Here is a 21123-nt window from a genome sequence, read left to right as displayed (position 1 = left end):
ATGATAAAGGAGGCTCACGGTTACCCGGCTTGACATATTATGCCTGGGTTTTCCTGTTAAAAGGAGGGAAATCTCTATTAAGTGTCCCAGACAGCTCAGAAAGTGGGAAGATATTTAAAGCCATGTTATCTGAGGTACAAGGGGGTGAGAGGGGTTTGCACAAAATACGGAGATCTGCGCTACTTCAAAAAAGGTACAACTCAAAACCCTGCAGAGCTTTGCAATAACTTGGTTTAACATCAGGAGAGAAGTCAATACAAGTTATTATAGCAAACTTGCCTCTATTTGGGACTCCCCGGGATCCCCAGAATGGTTAAGTGACAGTCCGGCACATCCTCTGAAAGAGGCAGGAATAAAAACTTGGGTACAATTGATGGAGGAAGGGGAGTTGATCTCCTGGGAGGAGGTCCAAAAGATAACCGATGTGAGTTTGTCTAAATTTAAATATTTCCAAATGAAAAGCTGGAGCCTTGCAGAGGGGAGTGGTGCGGGACAATCAAATTTGGTGGAAACTTCAATAATGTCTGGAGGACCCAGTCGAAAAGAGGTGGCGAGATGGTATTGGAGTCTTGTGGGCAGCACTGATGGGGAATTCAATTTGCCAGCAACACTGTGGGAAAAGAACTTGCCGGTAGAGCAGCTGACTAATTTATGGCAAGTATCTTGTAACATGCTATACTCCACAGTATGTGCTGTAAACCTAAGGCGGAACTACCTCTTTTGTATCCACAGAGTCTACTGGACACCTTACAAACTGGCAACATTTGCAAAAGGTGCTACCCCGAAATGTCCCAAATGTGGGGACGCTAGGAGTAATGATGTACACATGTTCTTGAAATGCCCGTCATTGCCAGTCTTCTGGAGGGATGTAAGTAATACATTGTGCCTAATAATTGAAGTGCAGCTCCAGGTAAGCATCTCTCTTGTATTTTGTGGTTACCAGAGAATTATGACTCTCTCACTCAAAATGTTAAAATAGTAGTTTTTTTATTTAATATTGTTGCCCGCAGGGAAATTTGTAAAAAATTTACTAAAACTATACCCCCAAATAAAGCTGAATAGCTATCCTCAATTAAATATATAGTCAGAGTGCTAATGTGTAGGCGAAATGAGTTCTGGTTTCCCTTCGAAAATTGGATTAATGGTAGTGGAAATTCATAATAATTGTCCAATGATTAGTCTTCTCAACCATTCATTGCTTGGTTATTCCGGTGGTGGCGGATGAGAGGGTCTTGTCATTCGACAAGGCTACGTATGGTCGGAGTAAGAAGAAGCAAGCCATAGAGTGATCCAACTTAGGTCAAACAAGCGAAAGACTACTATCTATGCCTTTTCGCTGACCTGGGCTAATCTTCTATTCAATGGGTTCTTCAAGTGAAAATATCTGATCTCATAAAGCCCTAGTCAGCTACAGTTTGCAGCTTCCTCCTGCTGCAGTATTTTGACTTCCCCAAGAGTTGTCTAAGACTGACGGTAAAAATCTTTGGCAGGCTCGTCCGTGACAGACTCCCCATTGATGATAGCAACCCCCTCAGTCTGGAAGTTTGGCTTTTCCCATTTAGGGCATTTTTCCCGCCACTTCACTGAGACCTCCGCCAGTGCACCCCTGCAGCGGCCACTCCTCCTCAGACACAGTCTTCTACTTTACCCAGTTGAACCCTACCTTCTCCTGGACTTTTCTTCAAAATGTCTTGTAAGTCTGAAGGTAAGTCGAGACCGGGCCCAATCCACCCTGTGTATCTGAACCACACCCCATTGTGGTCAACATTAACTTTTGACTTTGCCACTCTCGTGCAGACAGATACCTACAGTTTGCACATTGATCTTTTAGATGCTACTTTTTACTAAAAACTTTTACAAATCATAACTCTAGTTCTAAGGATTGGATTTAATTCTCATGTTGTCATTTTATTTCTTAACATTTTGTCCGTGTTTCTAAATTGGTGTGTTTTTTTTATTTACTTGTGTTTTTACTTTATTACTGTTTGAATGCAGCATAAATACCTAACACGGTGCCCTTAAGTTAAGCCTAACTGCTTTTGTACCAAGCTACCAGAGGGTTAAGCACAGGTTAATGTAATTTTGTTACTTTTATGGTTCACCCTGACAAGGATTGTGGTTAATTTGCTCGAGAAGGGTTAATCACTCCCTCAGCCAATAACCTAATTTTTTACAATCTGTCTCATGCACTTAGTACTCCACATTGCCTGTGAAACAGTCACAGTCACAAAGACACTGACAGTTGTAACACGTAATGAAAATAAACTTTCAACCAGTGCCTGCTTCACATCGTATAGTGCAAGGCCAAAGAAACATGCCATTGCCAGTGAGTTCTACAATTAATTCTGCTCTAAAATGTAAAACCCTGCATGGGTCTCCACAAAACGTGTCTTACAAAACCCAGATCAACTGAAACTGTAGTACCATCTGTGAGAGACTCTGTGTAGTAGGGCACTCACAAGTGGAATACAAAAGGCATGCTGAAGAATAATCCTTCTGAATGTGACTGTGCTATATGACAACACAACAATAAGTGTATCTCTTTAACATCTCAGGTGAGTATGGGCTCAGCAGAGTCTTTGCATGGCATCTATTGGGTAAAAAGCAGTGTTTAATGTAGGCCAGTGGTTGCCACTTGCACTCTTTTTTGGGGAAAGTCACATTATTTTTTTCATCATACCTTCGCCGAGACCAAGAGAAGGAAAAATAAATTAAGCTGAAAGAATGAGGAAGAGAAAGATGGAGAAACCTCCAATAACTGAGAAAGCAGCAACATGCAAGAGTGAGCTAAAGGGCCAGGGAGTTCCTGGTAGTAGATTAATGAGGCATGAGGTGAATCTAAGACCAGGCACCTTGGTATTCCACTGCTGACATTTAATAGAACTGGCCATTGACTTCTGAGCAGAGCATGGGGCACCGGAACTCATTATTTTACAAACTAAGCACTGTTAAGGAACATCTTGAGGATGTACCTCCTAAGAATGTTCTTTTATCGTGATGCAAGGGAAAATGTGCACATTTTTTTTTTACATCCAAGAGAGGATCACCAAGGTTTGGAAAACTTTGACTGGAGAGAACCTTGAACTGGAGATCAAGACACAACGATAGGAGCCCTTTTCAAATCCAGTACTGTGAACCCAACCAGGAACAGATTTCACGAACAAGAACAATCTTTTTGGCCAATTGTATACAAACTAACTTCTTGTGTAAACCTTTCGGTAAAGAATGAAGTGGCCGGGGGAAACCTGTAAGCATTTGATAAGAACTTAAATATATAAAAATTCAAATCAGTTAAATTATTGTGCTTGCAACATGTCTGAGCGTAGCCTATAGCTGAGACGAATCTAAACTGCATAATTCGGGGCGTGGCCAGCAGCATGGCGGAGTAGCTGTGTTGAACAAGAGCTCCACTGGCCCCAATCATAATCCTGCATTAATCCTGTACAACTTCGCCATAAACCCAGCGTACCGATGTTGGAACACTGCCGAGAAACAGCGGTGCTACCGGTGAGAGAGAGGACGCTGCTCTGACTCTGCATTTAGGACGTTTCCTGGCGCTTGGTCTGCTGCCCGGCTGCCTCCAAGATGACGACGGCGAAGAACTAATCTAAACCCGGGCCCAGGAGAGCGGAGCTCCTGCAGGGAAGGAAACAGAGGAGAGTGCCCATTGAGGCAGAAGGGGTTGTGCGCAATGTCACAAGCGGAGGTCCTCCCCAACAGCGGCAGTGGTGAACCAGATTAAGCCTGTTGGGCCCTGGAGGTGTGGCCGAACATCTGTGGCTGTTGGGGTGCCTGTTCAAAGCGCCGGCTGCTCCCTGTCCTGCGGCGCTAACGGAGACACCTCGGTGCTTGGAGATGCGAGCAGTCCGCTGCCCCTCGCCTAAAGGTGATGAGACGTGGGTCTCCGAGGTGAGGTGACCTTCCCTGCATATTTTTGATTTACGCGGGAGTGGCCTGGAGCCTGGGCGAGTGAGAACTGTGGTGTCGGCCCTTTGCATCCACGGACTGTTTCCTGCCTGGCGGTAAGGTGGGCCCTGTCGATGGGCAGCTGTGGCGCTGCTGGGATAGTGTTGGCAGCCTGGCCCATGACCTGTGCTGCCAGTAACGTTCGGGCCCCCCGACCCTATGGGCCGAGAGCTTGTGATGACAAGTACAGGCAGGGTGCAGCTTCTTGGTGGCTGCGATGTTCATGGGCTCCACAGACCCTGCAGTGCCCCTTGTGTGGTGCTCCCCGGAAGCTCCACACGGCTGACGCCCGCCGAGACTTGACCGCCGGCACTGCCGTGGATGGTGAGTGAGGCGTGGAGGTGCGATCACAGCCTTGGAGAATCCCTGAAGTGGGGAGGTGGAGCCCTGGTGATTGGGGACCAGTGCCTGGAGACTGCGGGAGAGTGCAGTGCCCCGTGATAGAGAGCTTCCCTTGCGCAGGCCCCCGGCGATGCCCCTGCGACTTCGTGGTTCTTTGGTGGGGCTCTGAATCAATTCCCACACTGTATGATGAGGAGGTTCACACTTGGATTTCAGCGCGGCGCCGCCCGCGACCTATGCTTCCCTCTCTGGTGCACCGAGTAGACTCTGTCACTCTGCCATTCATATGAACTTCCCCCCTGCGCCAGTTGAAGGGAAATTCCACCTTTGTTCCCCGGCACTGGGGTTGACAAAGGGGTGCCTCTATCCAATCCGGCCCACCTAGATCTCTGTGGGGCAGAACACCCCCATTCCCCCCCACTGTGGACATAGAACAAATTCCACCTGTGACCTGTTCAGATGGGACGAAGGGACCCACGGTCAGAGTCTGTTCTCCTGCTGACTGCCTTGTGCTTGGACACGTGGCTGTGTCCGTCGCCTTTATCCCCGTGGCCCCATGGGTTGCTGCCACCTTGCCCAGCCACGTGAGTGTGGGAGATTCGATCAGCACAGAGCCCCACATCCTTTCGTCTGTGCGCTTGCCTGTGCCACTGCCGACGACCACTGGGAGCTCAACACAAATGTTCCCGCCCGACCGGGGACACTGGCCTAGCAAGCACCCAGGATCGCTGTTGGGGAGCGGTTCAACGTGGGCCTCAGCGGCACGCTGCGGTGGTGCTTCTCTTAGTATACAACACACCCTGGAGGGCACCCACAGGGCTCAGCTCTAGACCCTGAACTCACTCGGCGCCAGTACCCTGACTCGGACATCTCTGGACCTCTCAGGGATCAACAGGTGGGGCAGAACTCGAGAACTTGCGGAAGTCAGTAGTTTTGAAGACACTTGCTGGGTTGTCCACTCCTGCACGTTCACTCAGGATGGCAAAAGAGGAAGAGAAAGATAAAGAAGCCAAACAATCTCGACTGGGTAAATTGGATGCTAAGCCGAAGTCCTCCCCACATGGTCAGGTGCAGAGGGCGGCCCTGCTCCTCCTCCGTACACTGCAACTATCCTGCAAGCCATTTGTGAGGCCAGAGAGAGTCTAGAGGGAAATATAGCGGAGGTTCGATCAGAGGTGACACTGCTGCAACACGATCTCCGCAGTCTCTGAGCGGGTGACCGAGACCGAACACCATATCTCAGAGCTTGAAGATGCCTCTCACGGCACGTGGACAGATGTTATGGCACTCTTGGCATCCGTGGCGGAAGTGGCCTGGAGAGTGGATGATGTGGAAAGTAGGGCCAGAAGGATTAACTTGCGAGTTTTTGGTTTTCCAGAAAAGGCAGAGGGGTCCAATTCGGGTCAATTTCTTTTGACCTTTCTGAAAAATACATTACCACAGTCGCCATTCTCGACCTGCTTTGTTATAGAACGGGCGCACAGGATGCTGACCTTTTCTCTGCTGTCGAGAGCCCCTCCACGACCCCTGGTAGCACGTTTTCTAAATTTTCAAGACAGGGATTTAATATTGCAAGACGTCCGGAAGAAAGAAGAATTTGCTACGAGAATACCCGAGTGATGGTTTTTCAGACTACTCCAGTGATGTACGAAAGCAGAGGTGTACCTATGACCAGGTCAAGGTTAAACTGCGAGCAATGGGGCTCCAATATATGTTATTATTCCTGGCCAAACTGAAGATTATTTTCCAAGGCTCCACATTATTCTTTCAAACCTCCGAAGCGGCATGGTCCTGGATCGAGGAATGACCGCAGCTGCGGGGGACGATGCTGAGGGCCTCAACCCAGCCACCACTGAAACGAGGGGGTGTTTCTCAGGACAGACCCAAGGACAAACGCCGGCGAGGAGGGTTGAAAGCCCAGAACTCAGCAGGGAGTACGCCAGGAAGGGCGCTGCAACCCAGAGGTACGGACACGCTCCTGTCAGAGTCTGGGGATGAAGAGGTTTGTTCCCGTCCATCACAATCCCTGAATCGATCAGAAGAAACTGAACACACCGAACTATCCAAAAGGGAGGACTCAGATGATGACTCAGATGATTGCTTCCATTGACTGTGAACTACGTCTCCTTCTATGGGATGGAGCCCACCCACGAATAGCGAATCCTACAATGTAACCCATACAATGGAGGTCTGGCCTTATCAGATATCAGAGGCTATGGTAGGGCGGCCCACCTCATAGTTATTAACGACTGGAGCCACGCACCAGGAGATCACCCAACATATTGATTGGAAAGACTGCAGTTCCGTACACACACTCACCTACACTACATATACGGGGAGCCGGGAGCGCATGTCTCCTACCCGCTACCCAACGTGTGCTAGCGGCTTGGAAGAGTGCGGAAAAACAGATGAAATGGGAAGAGAAAGCTATGTGTGAGACCCCCCTGTGGGAGGGCACCAGACTGACTGAGATCGGAAAGTTGAGGGGTTTGAGAGGTGGGACCCTATAGGTATCGCTAAGATAGGGGATTTGTTGGATTCAGGCTACTTAGCCTCCTTTTGTTCCCTTCAGTCTAAATATCAGTTTCATAGTTCCCAAACCTATGCATACCTTAGACTTCAACATGCCTGGCAGGCTGAGGGGTTGGACGGTGTGAGTCTGCCAGAATATGCCCCACTAGAAGGTAGGCTTCTACAGTCGGAAATCCCAACTCAGGCAATATCCCTGACATATAAGACGCAAATTAACAATATGCCCGACAACCTTGGTCCACTGCGCGTCAAGAGGGAACGCGCCAAGAGGGAACTCACCACCGGCTCACTTGAAGACATAGATTGGGAGGCGGCCCTTATGCTCTCCTGCGAAGTAGGGATCAGACTGAGGCTGCATCTCATACAATATAAGATCCTGCACAGGGTCTACTTTGACAGGGCACGCCTGCACACAGTGGGGAGGGTGTAGGATCCGGCCTGTTTCAGATGCCATGTGGAGCGCGGCACATATATACACACTCTTTGGAAATACAGATAGATCCAAACCTACTGGCACACAATCTTGGGAGAATTGAACAATATACTGGGAGTTCACCTAGAGTTAGATGCAAAATTCCTGCTCCTAGGTATTGCCACAGACATTGACCTGCCGCAATACAGGCTCCTACTGGCTAATCTAGGATTACTTGTAGCTAGAAGAGACATAGCTAAGTACTGGGGGGCTCAGCAACTTCCTGCACTTACGGAATGGAAGGCTAGCATGGACCTATACATGGTTGCGGGGAAAGTGATTTATAATGTGTGGGGCTGCCCACGTAAAATCCGAAAAGTTTGGAAGCTGTGGATAAAATACTACAATCTGGACTTAGACGCAGATGGGGGAAGTCAAGACCTTTCACGCGGCAGGCCAGAAACAAGTTAATAATAACTGTGATGTCTAATCTATGCCTGACGATTTATCTTGTACACGACTTGACCTATGTATTTATATATATGTGATGTTGATGTAAGCCTATGTTTCCCATTGAAAAGCCTGCAACAATACCTTCCACCCATTGCTGGACCTTGCTGCCTGCAATTGAGTATACTTCGTGCATTAACGACTCCTTCTTCCAATTGTATGTTTTGTTATTCAATCAATAAAATGAAAAATAACGTTTTTTTAAAAACTGCGTAATTCATGCTGTACATTTTCAGGCGCTCCTGGCTTTAGTTTCAAAATAACTTTCATTTCAGTCACAACGCAAACAACGATGGGACATAGGTCGCTTGAGTATTTAATTGGTTGTGCACAGGTTGATTTTGCTTGCGTTTCCCTGGATAATGTTTGAATTTGTTCACCATCAGCACTCTCCGATAAATAAAATTGTTAAGACTTAGCAGGTAGATTCTTTTCCCTACTGGGCAAGAGTCAAACCGACTTCATAATGACTGAAGAATAATGCTTGTAAGTCAAAATCACTTTGTTTTAAGAGATAAGTCTTTTAATGCATTCCAGATGCTTTGTCAATCTTATTACAAAGGAACTTTCCTTACCTTTGTCTTTGGTTCTAGGATTTTCACCCCATAAATTGAAATCTGTAACTCAATTTTAGGGGTTTTCTGGCCTTCTGATTTCTTGATATGTCTGGCAAACTGTATAAAAATAAGTATAATTTATAGTTTAATTTCCAAATTATGTTTATGATTTGTATATACACTCACAATACAACCACGCAATATACATACGATCTCTAAATATGACCTACGTTGGTGTCCTAACAATTCACCATTGGCATGAGAATATCAATTAATTATCACATCCTTTTCTTTGTGTATGTTTCCACAGGCACATCTTAAGGTCAGTTTGTTTGAGCAGGTGAATTTTGGAAAAATCACAGTGTCCACATGGATGCATTTAAAAGCATAAATATGCGGTTGTGCAAATGTATGTCAGAGTTTGCAATCGAGGCTGCGCTTACGAAGTTTGGTCATGCACATGATGCCGGGCTGCTGCAGACGCAATGCGAGACATGGGCGTCCTTCACAATGTGGAGCACCATCTCCTCCTTTTTACCGGCCCCCCTACCTGCCCCCCCCCCGCACGCCTTGATTGAAGAAGTACTCCCATCATAAAAGCCATACTACAGAGAAATGTGCTCACTGCCTATACTGCGCTCTCCTATACACCAGCACTCCAGTAGAACATAGGCGTTTACTACAGAATTTATTTCTACCCCAAAACTAGGGTTAAAAAATAAACTCCATCGAAATGGATTGGCTGGGTTGACGAATTCTAAAGCAGTTGGCAGCACTGTTACTCTATTATTCAAGGAGGGCGAGGCTGCACAGGAGTAGTGCTATTAACCAAGCCAACCGCCTGCACAGAGGTCCCCGTAGATGATATGGGACCAGTGTTCAGGAGACATGCGCTTGCACATTTGTCTAGAGTAAACAGCTTGTCCCAAATGTGTGACTGTGTCTATGGGTGAAACTCTTTGGATGTATATCACGGTTTTAGGTCGCAAGCCTTCCAATTTACAAAATTACAGGGTTTGCGACTGCAAAGTAGAGCGTTTCCATGTACTTCACCATGTTTGAGAGTCAAAGTCTTTCAGACTCACAGAATGGGCTTTGCAACTCATTCCGAATCGAGATTTGCAACAACATGCATCAATGCGTTCTGATGATAAATGGTGTTGTTAACCCTTGATCAGATACCAAGATTCATGTGGGGGTGGTATCAGATTGTGGGGGAAGAAATGCCTTTAAAGCGGCTTTTTTCAAGATGGTCCCAAAGAGGGGTAGCCTCTGGGAAGAGTTCAGGTGAAATTTTGACTCATTGATGGAGAACCTCAGGTTGAACAATAATAACATCACACTCTGTAGGTGAAGCGACGTCAACTGAGGAAAGCCTGTCTTTAACAGCCTGTTGTCAATGTATGGGAACACATGTCCCCAACCGTCACACATAGGAGATGACCACCAGATTGACCTTTCTAACATCTCAGAGGCCAAATTGTACGATGTTGCATTGAAATTGTTGAAACTGAGTGGATCCCACTACAAACTGCGGTTATCTACTGTGGCACTGTAAATTTGGTACATGAAAGTATGTGTCCTGCAGATTCCAGAAAAATACCCAGTCATCATGGTTCAAGGCCAGCAGAACTTGTGTGAATGTTATTATTCTCAACTTCTGCATTTATTTTTTACTTTTTTTTCCATTTCATATAGTGCGAATGTGGCCCATTGGCATTAGTGCACCTTACACGAACACCAGATTACATTACACAAGGTCAGCTTACTTTTTATTATTTACAAAAAAAGGTAGAGGATTGTGCCCTCACAATTATCAACAGAAATTCATCAGTTTTATTTAATGCAATCTTTGCTCCTGGACCGCAGAGACTCTAATTACGGCCTTCTTTTGCCTTTAAAAAGCCCACGGCCTAAATAGGCCCTATGGGCGAAACACGTGTCGGTTGTCCGTCCATACAGAGGAAACATTAAATAAAACTTTAGCACGTTAAACTTTCAAAGAACGCCTGATTTTTCGGATGAATTTCTGTTGATAATTGTGAGGGCACAATCCTCTACCTTTTTTTGTACTTACCCCCATAACGGCTCTTGGGTGAAGCCTTTTGTGAGGAATGTGCCACAACAAACTTGGGCCATGACAATTGTAGCACCTAAACCCAGAAATCTCCACCCTAACATCTATTCATACTTTTTATTATTTGTTATGTTTTTAGGCATAGAAAGATGAAGTGATTTGCCAGGAATCACAAGATCTTGAGCCAAAGACAGGACTTCAAGCTGGATACACAGTTCCAAAGCCTGAAGCTCTGACTGTCAGGCCATATCTCCTTCGAATTTGAATGCATGTGTTAAATATACAGTGATCCAGAACAGGACAAAATTATTTTTTTTCAGTTGCTGAAAGTAATGGGAGTAGCATTTAATCCACCTTCTGCCTTGGGCATTATCTATATCGCAACATTAACACCTCTATGTAGAGGTGATTCGCTTTTACCTGCATGAAAACTGGGGGTAAACAATGAGGATCATCCAGGAAGGGTAGGGCTTAACCAAGTTAGTTAATCTGCAACATCCATTTTTCTGATGTGACTGAATTTCAGTGGGTTAGTTAATGCTAAATCCATTATCCCCACACCCTCAGTGGTCACTCATGTTCATTCAGTTATATACTAATGCACAGTTGCTGCTACATCTTTCCCTTTCTCATAGCACCACTTCAGTCTCTAAAGCCCTAAAAAATCTAGCTAGGCCTATCAACTAGTTTATGTTTGTGATGGCTGATGTTGGTGGACGTTGACGCCTCTGAACCTTTGAACTTTTGATACAATTGTTGGGTCTGATTTTCTGAGGAGGCCAGACCCAGAGAACATGCAGAGGCCTGACATCTTCAGAAATCTAATTTCCCAGGTGCCTGTTTATGGTGGTCTGCTGTGGGGTGTTCAATAAGTGGATCTGAAAAGGATATGGACCAGGCTCCCAAAATTGGATCGATCAAGACCACATTGAGTCATTAGCACACTAAGTGTGCATGACTGCTTGGCTGGCTCTCTTGGGCTGTCCAAACAGTAATTCACACTTTGCATGTTCCCCAACAGGCTGTAAACAGCCTGTTGGGGAACATGCACAGGCTCACTGTCTACGTCTGAGCACCGATCCATGGTGCTCAGACCAATCACAATGGTACATTGCAGCATTGTGATTGGCATAGGAGAGCCTGTTAGCTTCCTGCTTCTTCCGGACTGGAGTCAGGAAGAGAAAAACAGCAGAGACGAAGAGAAAAAATGATGGAAAATGTAAGTGTTTTTTAAAAATATTTTTCAACCCACCTCAGCCCATCACTCCTGTACCCTACTAGCCACCATTGGAAAGATACTGATTTTAAGAAAGTGATGTCACAGGGGAAGCATCTTCTACATCAGACTGCATTTTTGTATTTGTGTAGCATGCCACTGAGCAAACCCTAATGACAACTGCTTCGAATCCTGAACTGACACCAATGGATACAGTACAGAAGTCATTGGAGACGTTGCCAATGGAGCAACATCATTCAAGGTGTACAAGAATGGCTCAGTGCCGGAGGCAGGGTAGTCTGAGCGGGGTGAGTCAATGACAGGGGAGGACTCATCAGTTCCCCGGGGCCAGAAGACACATCAAAGAGAACGGAAATAGGAGTGAAATTGAAAATATGCAGGATGGCCTCCATAAAAGCAGCTACTTAAATGGGAGTTGATGGCTGGCCCCTGGAATTGGGGGCACAAACCATCTAAATCTGGACAGTGCTCCAGAGAGAACAACAAAGCCGTAGCAGTGTACAGTGAAGGCCAACTATATTCACTCTAGTGAGAACAGGAGTGTCTATAAGTCAAAGAAATTGCCAAATGTTTTTGTGAATTTTCTTTATCTTGTACTTTGACTTACACTTACTGAAACACAGTGATTGGGACCTTTTTGTCTGTTGTGCTTGGCCATGTAAAGTGTGGCTTGTTGCTCCCTGGTCACCATCATGTTCATCAAGAGGCACTTGTTGCAGGTCTTGGAGCTGCGTCCAGCTACCCTGCTGATTTCAAATTGGAGAAATATTAATTTGTTCAATAAAACTGGAACTGATGTCAGTGTACAGGTGTGGTGCCTACATGCAGCTCTGTATCGTCATATCTTGGGTAGGAGGAAGTAATCACGAGGCCAAACGCACCATCTACCGGCAGGCAGAAAATAGTGCAAGAATGTTTCAGGTCCAGTCTGGTGACTTGGATTTTCGATCAGAAAGGAATCTTCAATCAATCTATCAGTCAGGGTAATTGCAAGAGCGCTACTCACCCGTGAGGGTCTCAAGGTGCTAAGGGTGGGGGGGGAGGGGTCCGCAGGTCTGCTCAGCCAAAGAGCCAGGTCTTGAGGGTCTTCCTGAAGGTGTTTAGGGAGGGGAAGAGTCTAATGTCTGCCTGTAGCATGTTGCAGGTCTTGGCAGTGATGTGAGAGAAGGATCGTCTGCCTGCTCTGGCTCTGTGAATGCATTGGGTTTTGGCCAGTGTGAGGTTTGCAGATCGGAGGTTTCTTTGGGGTACGTGGAAGTTGATTCTGTTGTAGAGGTATTTTGGTCCATTGTTGTGCAGGCATTTGTAGGCATGAGTGAGTATTTTAAAGGTGACTGTTTTCTCCATGGGGAGCCAGTAGAATCTTCACGTGTTTGTGCCGGGTGATGCCGCGGACAAATCTGGCAGTGGTGTTCTGTATTGTCTGGAGGTTGCTGAGTAGGGACTTGTTGATGCCGGTGTAGAGTGAATTTCCATAGTCCGGTCTGCTGGTGATGAGTGCATGGGTGACGGTCTTCCTTGACTGAGGGGGGATCCCTTTAAAGGTCTTGTGGAGGATCCGGAGGGTGTTGAAGCAGGTGGAGGTGACGGCGTTGGCCTGTCGCTTCATGGTGAGTGAAGAGCCGAGAATGAAGCCAAGGTTTTTGGCGTGGTCTGAGGGTTTAGGTGGGCTTCCGAGAGTGGATGGCCACTAGATGTTGTCCTATGCTGAGGAGGAGGTTCCAAGGACGAGGACTTCGGTCTTCTCGGCATTGAGTTTCAGGCAGCTGTTGGTCATACAGACAGCAATGTCTTGCATTCCTTTCTGGTTGTTGAGTTTGGCACTGGTGGTGTCTTTGGTGAGGGAAAGGATGAGCTGGGTTTCATCCGCATAGGATACTATGTTTAGACCATGTTGTTGGACGATGGCTGCGAGGGGGCTATGTAGATGTTGAAGAGGGTCGAGCTCAGTGATGACCCCTGTGGAACTGCCCAGGTGATTTGCGTGGGATCGGAGAGGAAGGGTGGTAGTCTAATCCTTTGGCTTCTTGCGGGGAGGAACGATCGGATCCAGTCCAGGGCTGTTCTTTGTATGGTGGTGGCGTTGTGTAGTCTGGTGACTAGTGTGCGGTGGGAGACGGTGTTGAATGCCGCTGATAGGTCAAGTAGGATGAGGGCTGCGGAGTGTCCTTGATCCAGGAGGATGCGGATGTCGTCTGTGGTTCGAGTAGAGATACTTGTCAGAAAATTACTTTTTTCACATAAGCATAATTTTAAATATATTTTCAAATGTATTTCCATTTTGAACGTATCCATAAGTAATTAATCTCTCCTCATCATGGATGGTCAAAAACAATCTTAAATTGAATAGCGAGAAGACAGAGGCTCTTATTTTTGGGGACAAGGCAAACATCTGGTCCAGGGAATGGCGGCCTGAATCTTTGGGTAATTGCCCCGTCCCTGTTTCCCATGGTAGGAACCTGGGAGTCCTGTTGGACAAATCATTGTCCCTCAATCTACAGATCAGTAGGATGGTGGCTACTTGTTTCGGGCTTATAAGGATCATAAAGAAGGTCACACAGTGTCTTACCCTCGCTGCCTGCAAACAAGTTGTTGTTGCTCTAATACTCTCCAGACTAGATTATTGCAACGCCCTTTATTTGGATATTAATACGGGACAGCTGCAGCGTCTGCAGTTGGTGCAAAACGCTGCGGTTAGGCTGCTGACTGATGTGCCTAAACATCACTCAGTCTCATCCTCCCTTCGGTCTCTGCATTGGCTCCCAATTGACCGTAGGGTCACGTTTAAAGCTCTTTGCCTTACTCATAATGCCTACTGTGGCCACGGCCGGGACAGTATCAAAGTATTATTTCATCATTACGTCCCTACTAAGAACCTCAGCCCGGCCAGTAAGCATCTTCTTACGGTGCCTAGATTTAAGTGACTGAGATGGGACGGGAGATCCTTCTCAGCGTCTGCTGCTAAGTTGTAGAATTTTCTTCCTGAAGAAATTGCTGGACAATGTTCACACACTCTGTTTCGTAAAATGTTAAAAACATGGCTGTTCCCTCAGATGGCTGTCTGCATTTATCTTCCGCTGTTAGCGCCTTGATGCCCTTGGGAAAAGTTAGCACTTTACAAGTTTTACATTCATTCATTCATTCATTCTCCTCAGAAATCTACATCACTGTAAAGCAGATGACTAAAAACCTGCAACTGCAATTTTGTATATTTGCATACAAAATAGTAAGAAAGGGAAATGTTCCTACATCAAGTGAAATGCTAGAATGTTAATTACGAAAACATAGGGTCTGATTCACAAATGCATGAATGAGTGGGGGAAATAGAACTAAAGAACACTCTTTTGCATACTTTCACATGCCTTTATGAATCAGTCTGGAATGTGTAATTTATTAGTAAAAGTGCAAAGAGAGCCTAGCCTTTGTATTTGAATACACTGCATATAAATGTTCTGTGAATATTCCCATTACACTTGCTTGTTAGATGGTTCTGGAGCTTATTTACTAAGGCATGTAATAGCATGTGAAACAATACTGAAGAAGTACCACTTTACATACTTCAAAGTGCCTTTGTGACGAGGCTGCAAACAATTTAGTGTCTCTTCTTCCACCATAAATTGACGTAGTACCTGGACATATCTAAATACCAGAGAGAGTTTAAGCAAAACATGTGAATAAATGGTGGAATACATACATTTACGTGGATTCCATGTATAACTTGTAAGAACGTCAGTGCTCTCAGTGGCCAGTTGTTGGTACCCGTGGTTGCCAGTTGGCAATTCAGTTTACGTCATAGTGAATATCAGCCTGTAACCTTGGGATGTCTCTATTTAAAATAAGACTGCCCTCTGAGCTGTAACTACACAATTATTCCCATACATAATTCCGGGGACCACCAATATGGCTACAGGTATCTCTGATACTTTCTAGTGTTATGCATAACGTCTAAGCACTGTTACTTAGTTACGAGTACAATGCTTAGCAACTGTATCTTAATATTACTCCTGTGTGTATACATTTCCCAGAAGGTTATCTTCCAGACCACATTCAGACTCCTTTAGGGATCGAGGATATAGGTATATCCTGTATAAAAGATTATATTTCAGAGACCCTGATTGAAAATAGATGGTCCCTTTATCAAATTTATTTCTTTACCTCACTGCTTTATAGAAACATGCAATATTTTTGCTTTCAAATGATGGTCCTTTGAATTTTTCTGGTTCTCAATGATAGTTTGCCTATCTTTTCAGCTTTTAAGTTAATGAGTGGCCACAGATGAAGCTTTAAAAGCGAAGAGCAACCGTACTGACCTATGTGACAGGATTATTAATTATTGGTGAATCTTTCCAAAACTGGATGTTCTGGTTACTTCTTAATATACTATATCTTCACTATGCATTAATACTTCTTGAAAGCTCTTTTGCACTTCGTATGCAGTTCTTAAACCAACATCCTCTCGTATGAACTGATATAGAATGTTTGATGCCTAATTTTCACTTTCAGTCTCTGTAAGAAATAGCTTGTTGCAGTTTCACCCTCATCTTCTAACTATTAGGTATTGGTGTAATGACTGTAACACACTGAGCCCGTTGACCAGGACTCATTGCACGTGCTCTAATCTTTGAAACTGTAAATTTAATTTGTTTACCCCAATTAGCATAAGTTATCTTTCCGATTAGTCTCTAGAATATGTTACTAGGGGTACCCAGGCCCTATAAGCTTATGTGTCCCTGGTGGTGTGCAGCTCGGAGTGCCGCCACAAGTGTGACAAAGTAAAGCATATAACATATGTTTTACGAATATATATGCCCTAATGAAGGCCTAACGATCTCTAAAGCCGGGTGCTGTATATTAAAAAGAAAGACATGTGTCTGTACATGCCCCAACAGTAAAAACTGTGTGTTGTCGTTTTTCAATCAGTCAACTTGTAGAGTGCACTACTTACCCACGAGGGTCTCAAGGCGCTGGGGAGGGGGAAGGGGGGTGCAGCTAATGTTCAAAGAGCCAGGTCTTGAGGAGCCTTCTGAAGGAGAGGAGGTCTTGGGTCTGCCGCAGATTGGAAGGGAGGGTGTTCCCGGTCTTAGCGGCGGGGGTGTAGAAGTTGAGTCTACTGTTCAGGTAGGCTGGTCCGGTGTTGTGGAGTGCTTTGTATGCTTGGGTGAGGAGCTTGAAGGTGATCCTCTTGTTGACAGGGAGCCAGTGCAGATCTCTTAGGTGGGGGTGATGTGGCTGCATCGAGGAGTGTTGAGTATCGGACGGGCGGAGGCGTTTTGGATGCGTTGCAGCCGTCGTAGGTGTTTGGCCGGGATTCCTGCATAGAGTACGTTGCCGTAGTCCAGCCTGCTGCTGACGAGGGCTTGGGTCACTGTTCTTCTGGTTTCGGTCGGGATCCATTTGTAGATCTTGTGAAGCCTGCTTTTAGGTAAATGTGCAAACAATTAAGCTGCCTCAAGACCTCGGACTACCTCAATAAATCATTCAATGAGACTATCTCAGGACTCAATCACTACCTCAAGAAACCTATGCCTCAGGAAGCCTCCGCACTTTTGGGCTGCCGATATTTATGCTTATAAGACTGCTCTACTATGTAATTTTTATGAAAACACTGTTGTAAAGCACGCCAATAACCCCGGGTCAGGTCAGCGCTATATAAAACTCCAAAAATAAAAAATTAAAATTAAAAAAGGGTGTTGTAGCAGGAGGAGGAGATGAAGTTGACCTGCTTTGACATGGAGAGGGAGGATTTAAGGATGAATCCTAGGATGCGTGCGTGGTCCGTGGGTGTCAGTGCTGTTCTCAGTGTGGTCGGCCACCAGGAGTCATCCCAGGCCGAGGGGGTAGAGTCGAGGATGAGGACCTCCGTCTTGTCGGAGTTCAGTTTTAGGTGGCTGCTCCTCATCCACTCAGCGACGGCCTTCATTCCCTCGTGGAGGTTGGTTTTGGAGGTGTGCGGGTCCTTGGTGAGGGAGGGGATGAGCTGGGTGTCGTCGGCATAGGAGATGATGTTCAGGTTGTGCTGGCGGACCACTTGTGCGAGGGGGGCCATGTAGATGTTGAACAGGGTCGGGCTGAGGGATGAGCCTTGGGTACGCCGCAGATGGTGTCGGTGGCTTCGGATCGGAATGGTGGGAGGCGGACTCTCTGGGTTCTGCCGGAGAGGAAGGACGTGGTCCAGTCCAGGGCCTTCTCCTGGACTCCGGCTTCTTGGAGGCATGTTCTTAGTGTGTAGTGGCAGACCGTGTCGAAGGCGGCTGACAGGTCCAGGAGGATGAGGGCTGATGTTTTGCCGTTGTCTAGTTGCCGCCTGATGTCATCTGTGGCAGCAATGAGGGCTGTCTCTGTGCTGTGGTTTCGTCTGAATCCGAGCTGGGATGGGTCTAAGATGTTGTTGTCCTCGAGGTGGCCGGTCAGATGTATGTTGGCAATTTTCTCGATGACCTTTGCTGGGAAGGGGAGCAGGGAGATGGGTCGGAAGTTCTTGAGGTCTTTTGGGTCCGCCTTGGGTTTCTTGAGGAGGGCGTTGATTTCGGTGTGCTTCCAGTTTTCGGGAAAGTCGCTGTGTCGAAGGAGATGTTGATGCCCTTCTGTAGTTGGGGTGTGATGGTTGAGTCTGCTCTGTTGAATACGTGATGTGGGCAGGGGTCTGACGGTAATCCTGAGTGGATGGAGTTTATGATTTTGCATGTTTCGTCGCCGTTGACGTAGGATCAGGAGGTGAGCTGGTTGGTGCAGGTGGCGTTCGTGGTGGGGTCTGTCGTAGTTGGGGCAGTAGAGGTGTTCAAGCTGTCGTGAATGTCAGCGATCTTGTGATCGAAGAAGGTGGCCAGTGAGTCGCACAGGTCTTGCGAGGGCGGATATATCGTTGGTGTTGGCGCAGGGGTTGGGAAGTTCCTTCACTATGCTGAAGAGCTCTTTGCTGTCATATGCGTTGTTGTCTAGGCGGGCTTTGAAGGAAGATCTCTTGGCTGTTCTGATGAGTTGGGGATGTCTGCTGGTGGCGTCCTTGTTGGCTGCGTGGCTGTCCGGAGTACGGTCATTGAGCCATTTCTTCTCCAGTTTCCGGCATGTATGTTTGGAGGTCTGGAGCTCTGCGGGAGTGGTTGTTGGAGGGTTTCTTGAGCGGGGCGAGCGTGTTGGCGGAGTTGTCGATCAACTGCCTGAAGTTATGGGCGGCGGCGTCTGGGTTGATGGAGTCGGTGGGTGGGTTCTGGGCGAGGGTGGAGGTCAGCTGGTCTTCGGTGACTTTGCTCCAGCAGCGGCGAGGGTGCCTGTGCAGAAAACGGGGTCAAGCGTGTGGCCGGCGGTGTGGGTGTGCTCGGTGACAAGTTGATGGAGGCCGAGGTTGTCGATCAGGGTGACGGAGTTGGCGTCATTGTAGTTCTTGAGGTGGAAGTTCAGGTCCCTGAGGAGGATGTAATCAGTGGAGGCGAGTGCGTGGGTGCTGGCGAGGTCAGCGATGGACTGGGAGGTCTGTAGATGAGTGGTCCTCTGAGGGTGGTGTTGGGGTCAGTGTGGAGCCGGAAGTGAAGGTATTCGGCGGAGTTGAGGGTGTCATCTGCGTGGGTGTAGACCTGGAGGGTGGACTTGTGGGCGATGGCTAGGCCTTCTCCGAATATGTTGGCGTAGTCCCTGCGGTTATTTTGTAGCCGTCCAGAGTGGCTATGGGGATGTCGGGTGCTGAGGAGTGGTTCCACCAGGTCTTGGTCAGGAAGGCAACGTCTGGGGTGGAGGTGTCGAGCAGGTCCCAGAGCTCGACGGCATGTTTGTGTGTGGAGCGGGTGTTGAGGAGTATGCAGCAAAGGTGGTTGGGTCCGGTCTTTGGAGGTTTGGTGGTTCTGTCACAGGTGAAGTTGCAGATGTGACATTAGAAGGGTTCGTGGGTGCGTTTCGGAGCAGCCTGGATGCAGTGGTGGTCTCGGCAGGTGTTGAGGGCATCAAGGGTGTTGGCGTCATGGCGGAGTCTGGCGTCGTGGCGTGCGCGGGGTCCAGGGGTTCTGGTGCTAGGCACGGTCCAGGCATGGACGGGCGCAGGCGGGCTTGCCCCCGGTGCGCAGCGCGCACGCTGCGCGCGTCCGCTGCGCGACCGCACTTCGGTCGCCACAAGAAGGGGAGGGGGGGCAGGAGCAGTGAGAGGGCGGGAGCTGCCTGGATCGGTGGGCGGGGCCGCGAGGGCAGCAGCGGCGGGAAAATGAAAGGAGCCTGGCAGAGAAACGGGATGCAAGTGGGAAAGAAAAAACGGGGGTACAGAGGCAGAAATAATACATTTAGCAGGGTACACAATGAAAAAGGGGTGCACAGGCGTGCAATACACTAAAACAAAACTAATAACAGAGTGGCAGGAGCAGTTACTGCCGCTCAGGCTGCGGTCTCGAAACCGGGGTCGGGAGACCCACAGAAGCGCTGAGAACAGGCGAGGCTGCGGAGGGGAGTGCTGACCTTGGCCCGGGGGTCAAGCCTTTACACGCGCTCCTCCACAGCGCTCGCCATAAGAAGGGTGAGGGGGGCGGAAGCAGTGAGGGGTCGGTAGCGGCTTGGATCGGTGGGCGGGACCGCGTGGGCAGCAGGGGCGGGAAAACAAATGAAGCCTGGCAGAGAAACAGGGTGCAAGTGGGAAAGAAAAAACTGGGGTACAGAGGCAGAAATAATACATTTAGCGGGGTACACAATGAAAAAGGGGCGCACAGGGGTGCAATACACTAAATCAAAACCAATAACAGAGCGGCAGAAGCAGTTACCGCCGTGCGAGCTGCGGTCTCGAACCCGGGGTCGGGAGACCCACAGAAGCGTTGAGAACAGGCGAGGCTGAGGAGGGGAGTGCTGACCTTGGCACGGTGGTCAAGGCTTTTACTGTAGAAAAGCTAGTAGCCCCATTGGTGAGTACGCTGACAACTCAGCTGTGCTAACTTCCAAATGGGACTACTGAAGTTGGTACTTCAAGGTATCAAAAGAATGAGTGGATTAAACCCAACTTGTTGTATGAGTCGATTTTAATATCACTAGTTTACAATGTGTAAGTTTAGAAACTGCCACTTTGTTGCCCAAAGTTTCCAGTGACTATTTACGTTTGCACACAAACTGCTGTCCTCTAAACAGCCTTCTGCCCTCCAAGGCAGAGATGTGAATGACTCTTAGGAATGACCATATAGAGCCTGCAGTGGGAAAAGGTGAGAAATCCCCCATTCAGGATAACCAAACTGGGTGGTAGCCCAAAAGGAGAATTTTATAGGGAAAGTTGCCTTTGAAGGGCAAAAGGTAGTCACACACGAAAGGGGTTGCTTTGTTGTGTTAGCAGACAGGCTAACATTTTGGACAGAGAGGGAGAAGCTGTTGCTCATGGATGTCAATTAGGGGTCACAGGGATCGCAACTGACCCCTAAGCCACCTTACTTGTCACTCCTGGCTAAAAATCATTCAGCTAGTGTGAGCAGCGCTCGATTGCACTGCCGAAGGAAGCTCTAAGTGACTGCATCATGATTGCAGATTGCCTACA

At 47.5% G+C, this 21123-nt stretch overlaps 1 protein-coding gene across 5 annotated transcripts in view; it reads right to left on the bottom strand.

Annotated features, from left to right (window-relative positions):
* GULP1 (GULP PTB domain containing engulfment adaptor 1) overlaps positions 1-21123 on the bottom strand; it is a 2138858-nt gene that overhangs the window by 444172 nt on the left and 1673563 nt on the right. For all 5 annotated transcript variants that reach the window (XM_086955346.1, XM_086955349.1, XM_086955345.1 and 2 more), the window contains one exon: positions 8338-8436. In XM_086955346.1, coding sequence (XP_086811472.1) covers positions 8338-8436 — 99 coding nt within the window. The remainder of the gene's footprint in view (positions 1-8337; positions 8437-21123) is intronic.

This window comes from Lissotriton vulgaris, chromosome 2_1 (genome assembly GCF_964263255.1).
Source record: "Lissotriton vulgaris chromosome 2_1, aLisVul1.2, whole genome shotgun sequence".
Lineage (NCBI taxonomy): Eukaryota > Metazoa > Chordata > Amphibia > Caudata > Salamandridae > Lissotriton > Lissotriton vulgaris.
Note: the sequence above shows the minus strand (reverse complement) of the source record. Positions and strands in the feature narration are given on the sequence as shown.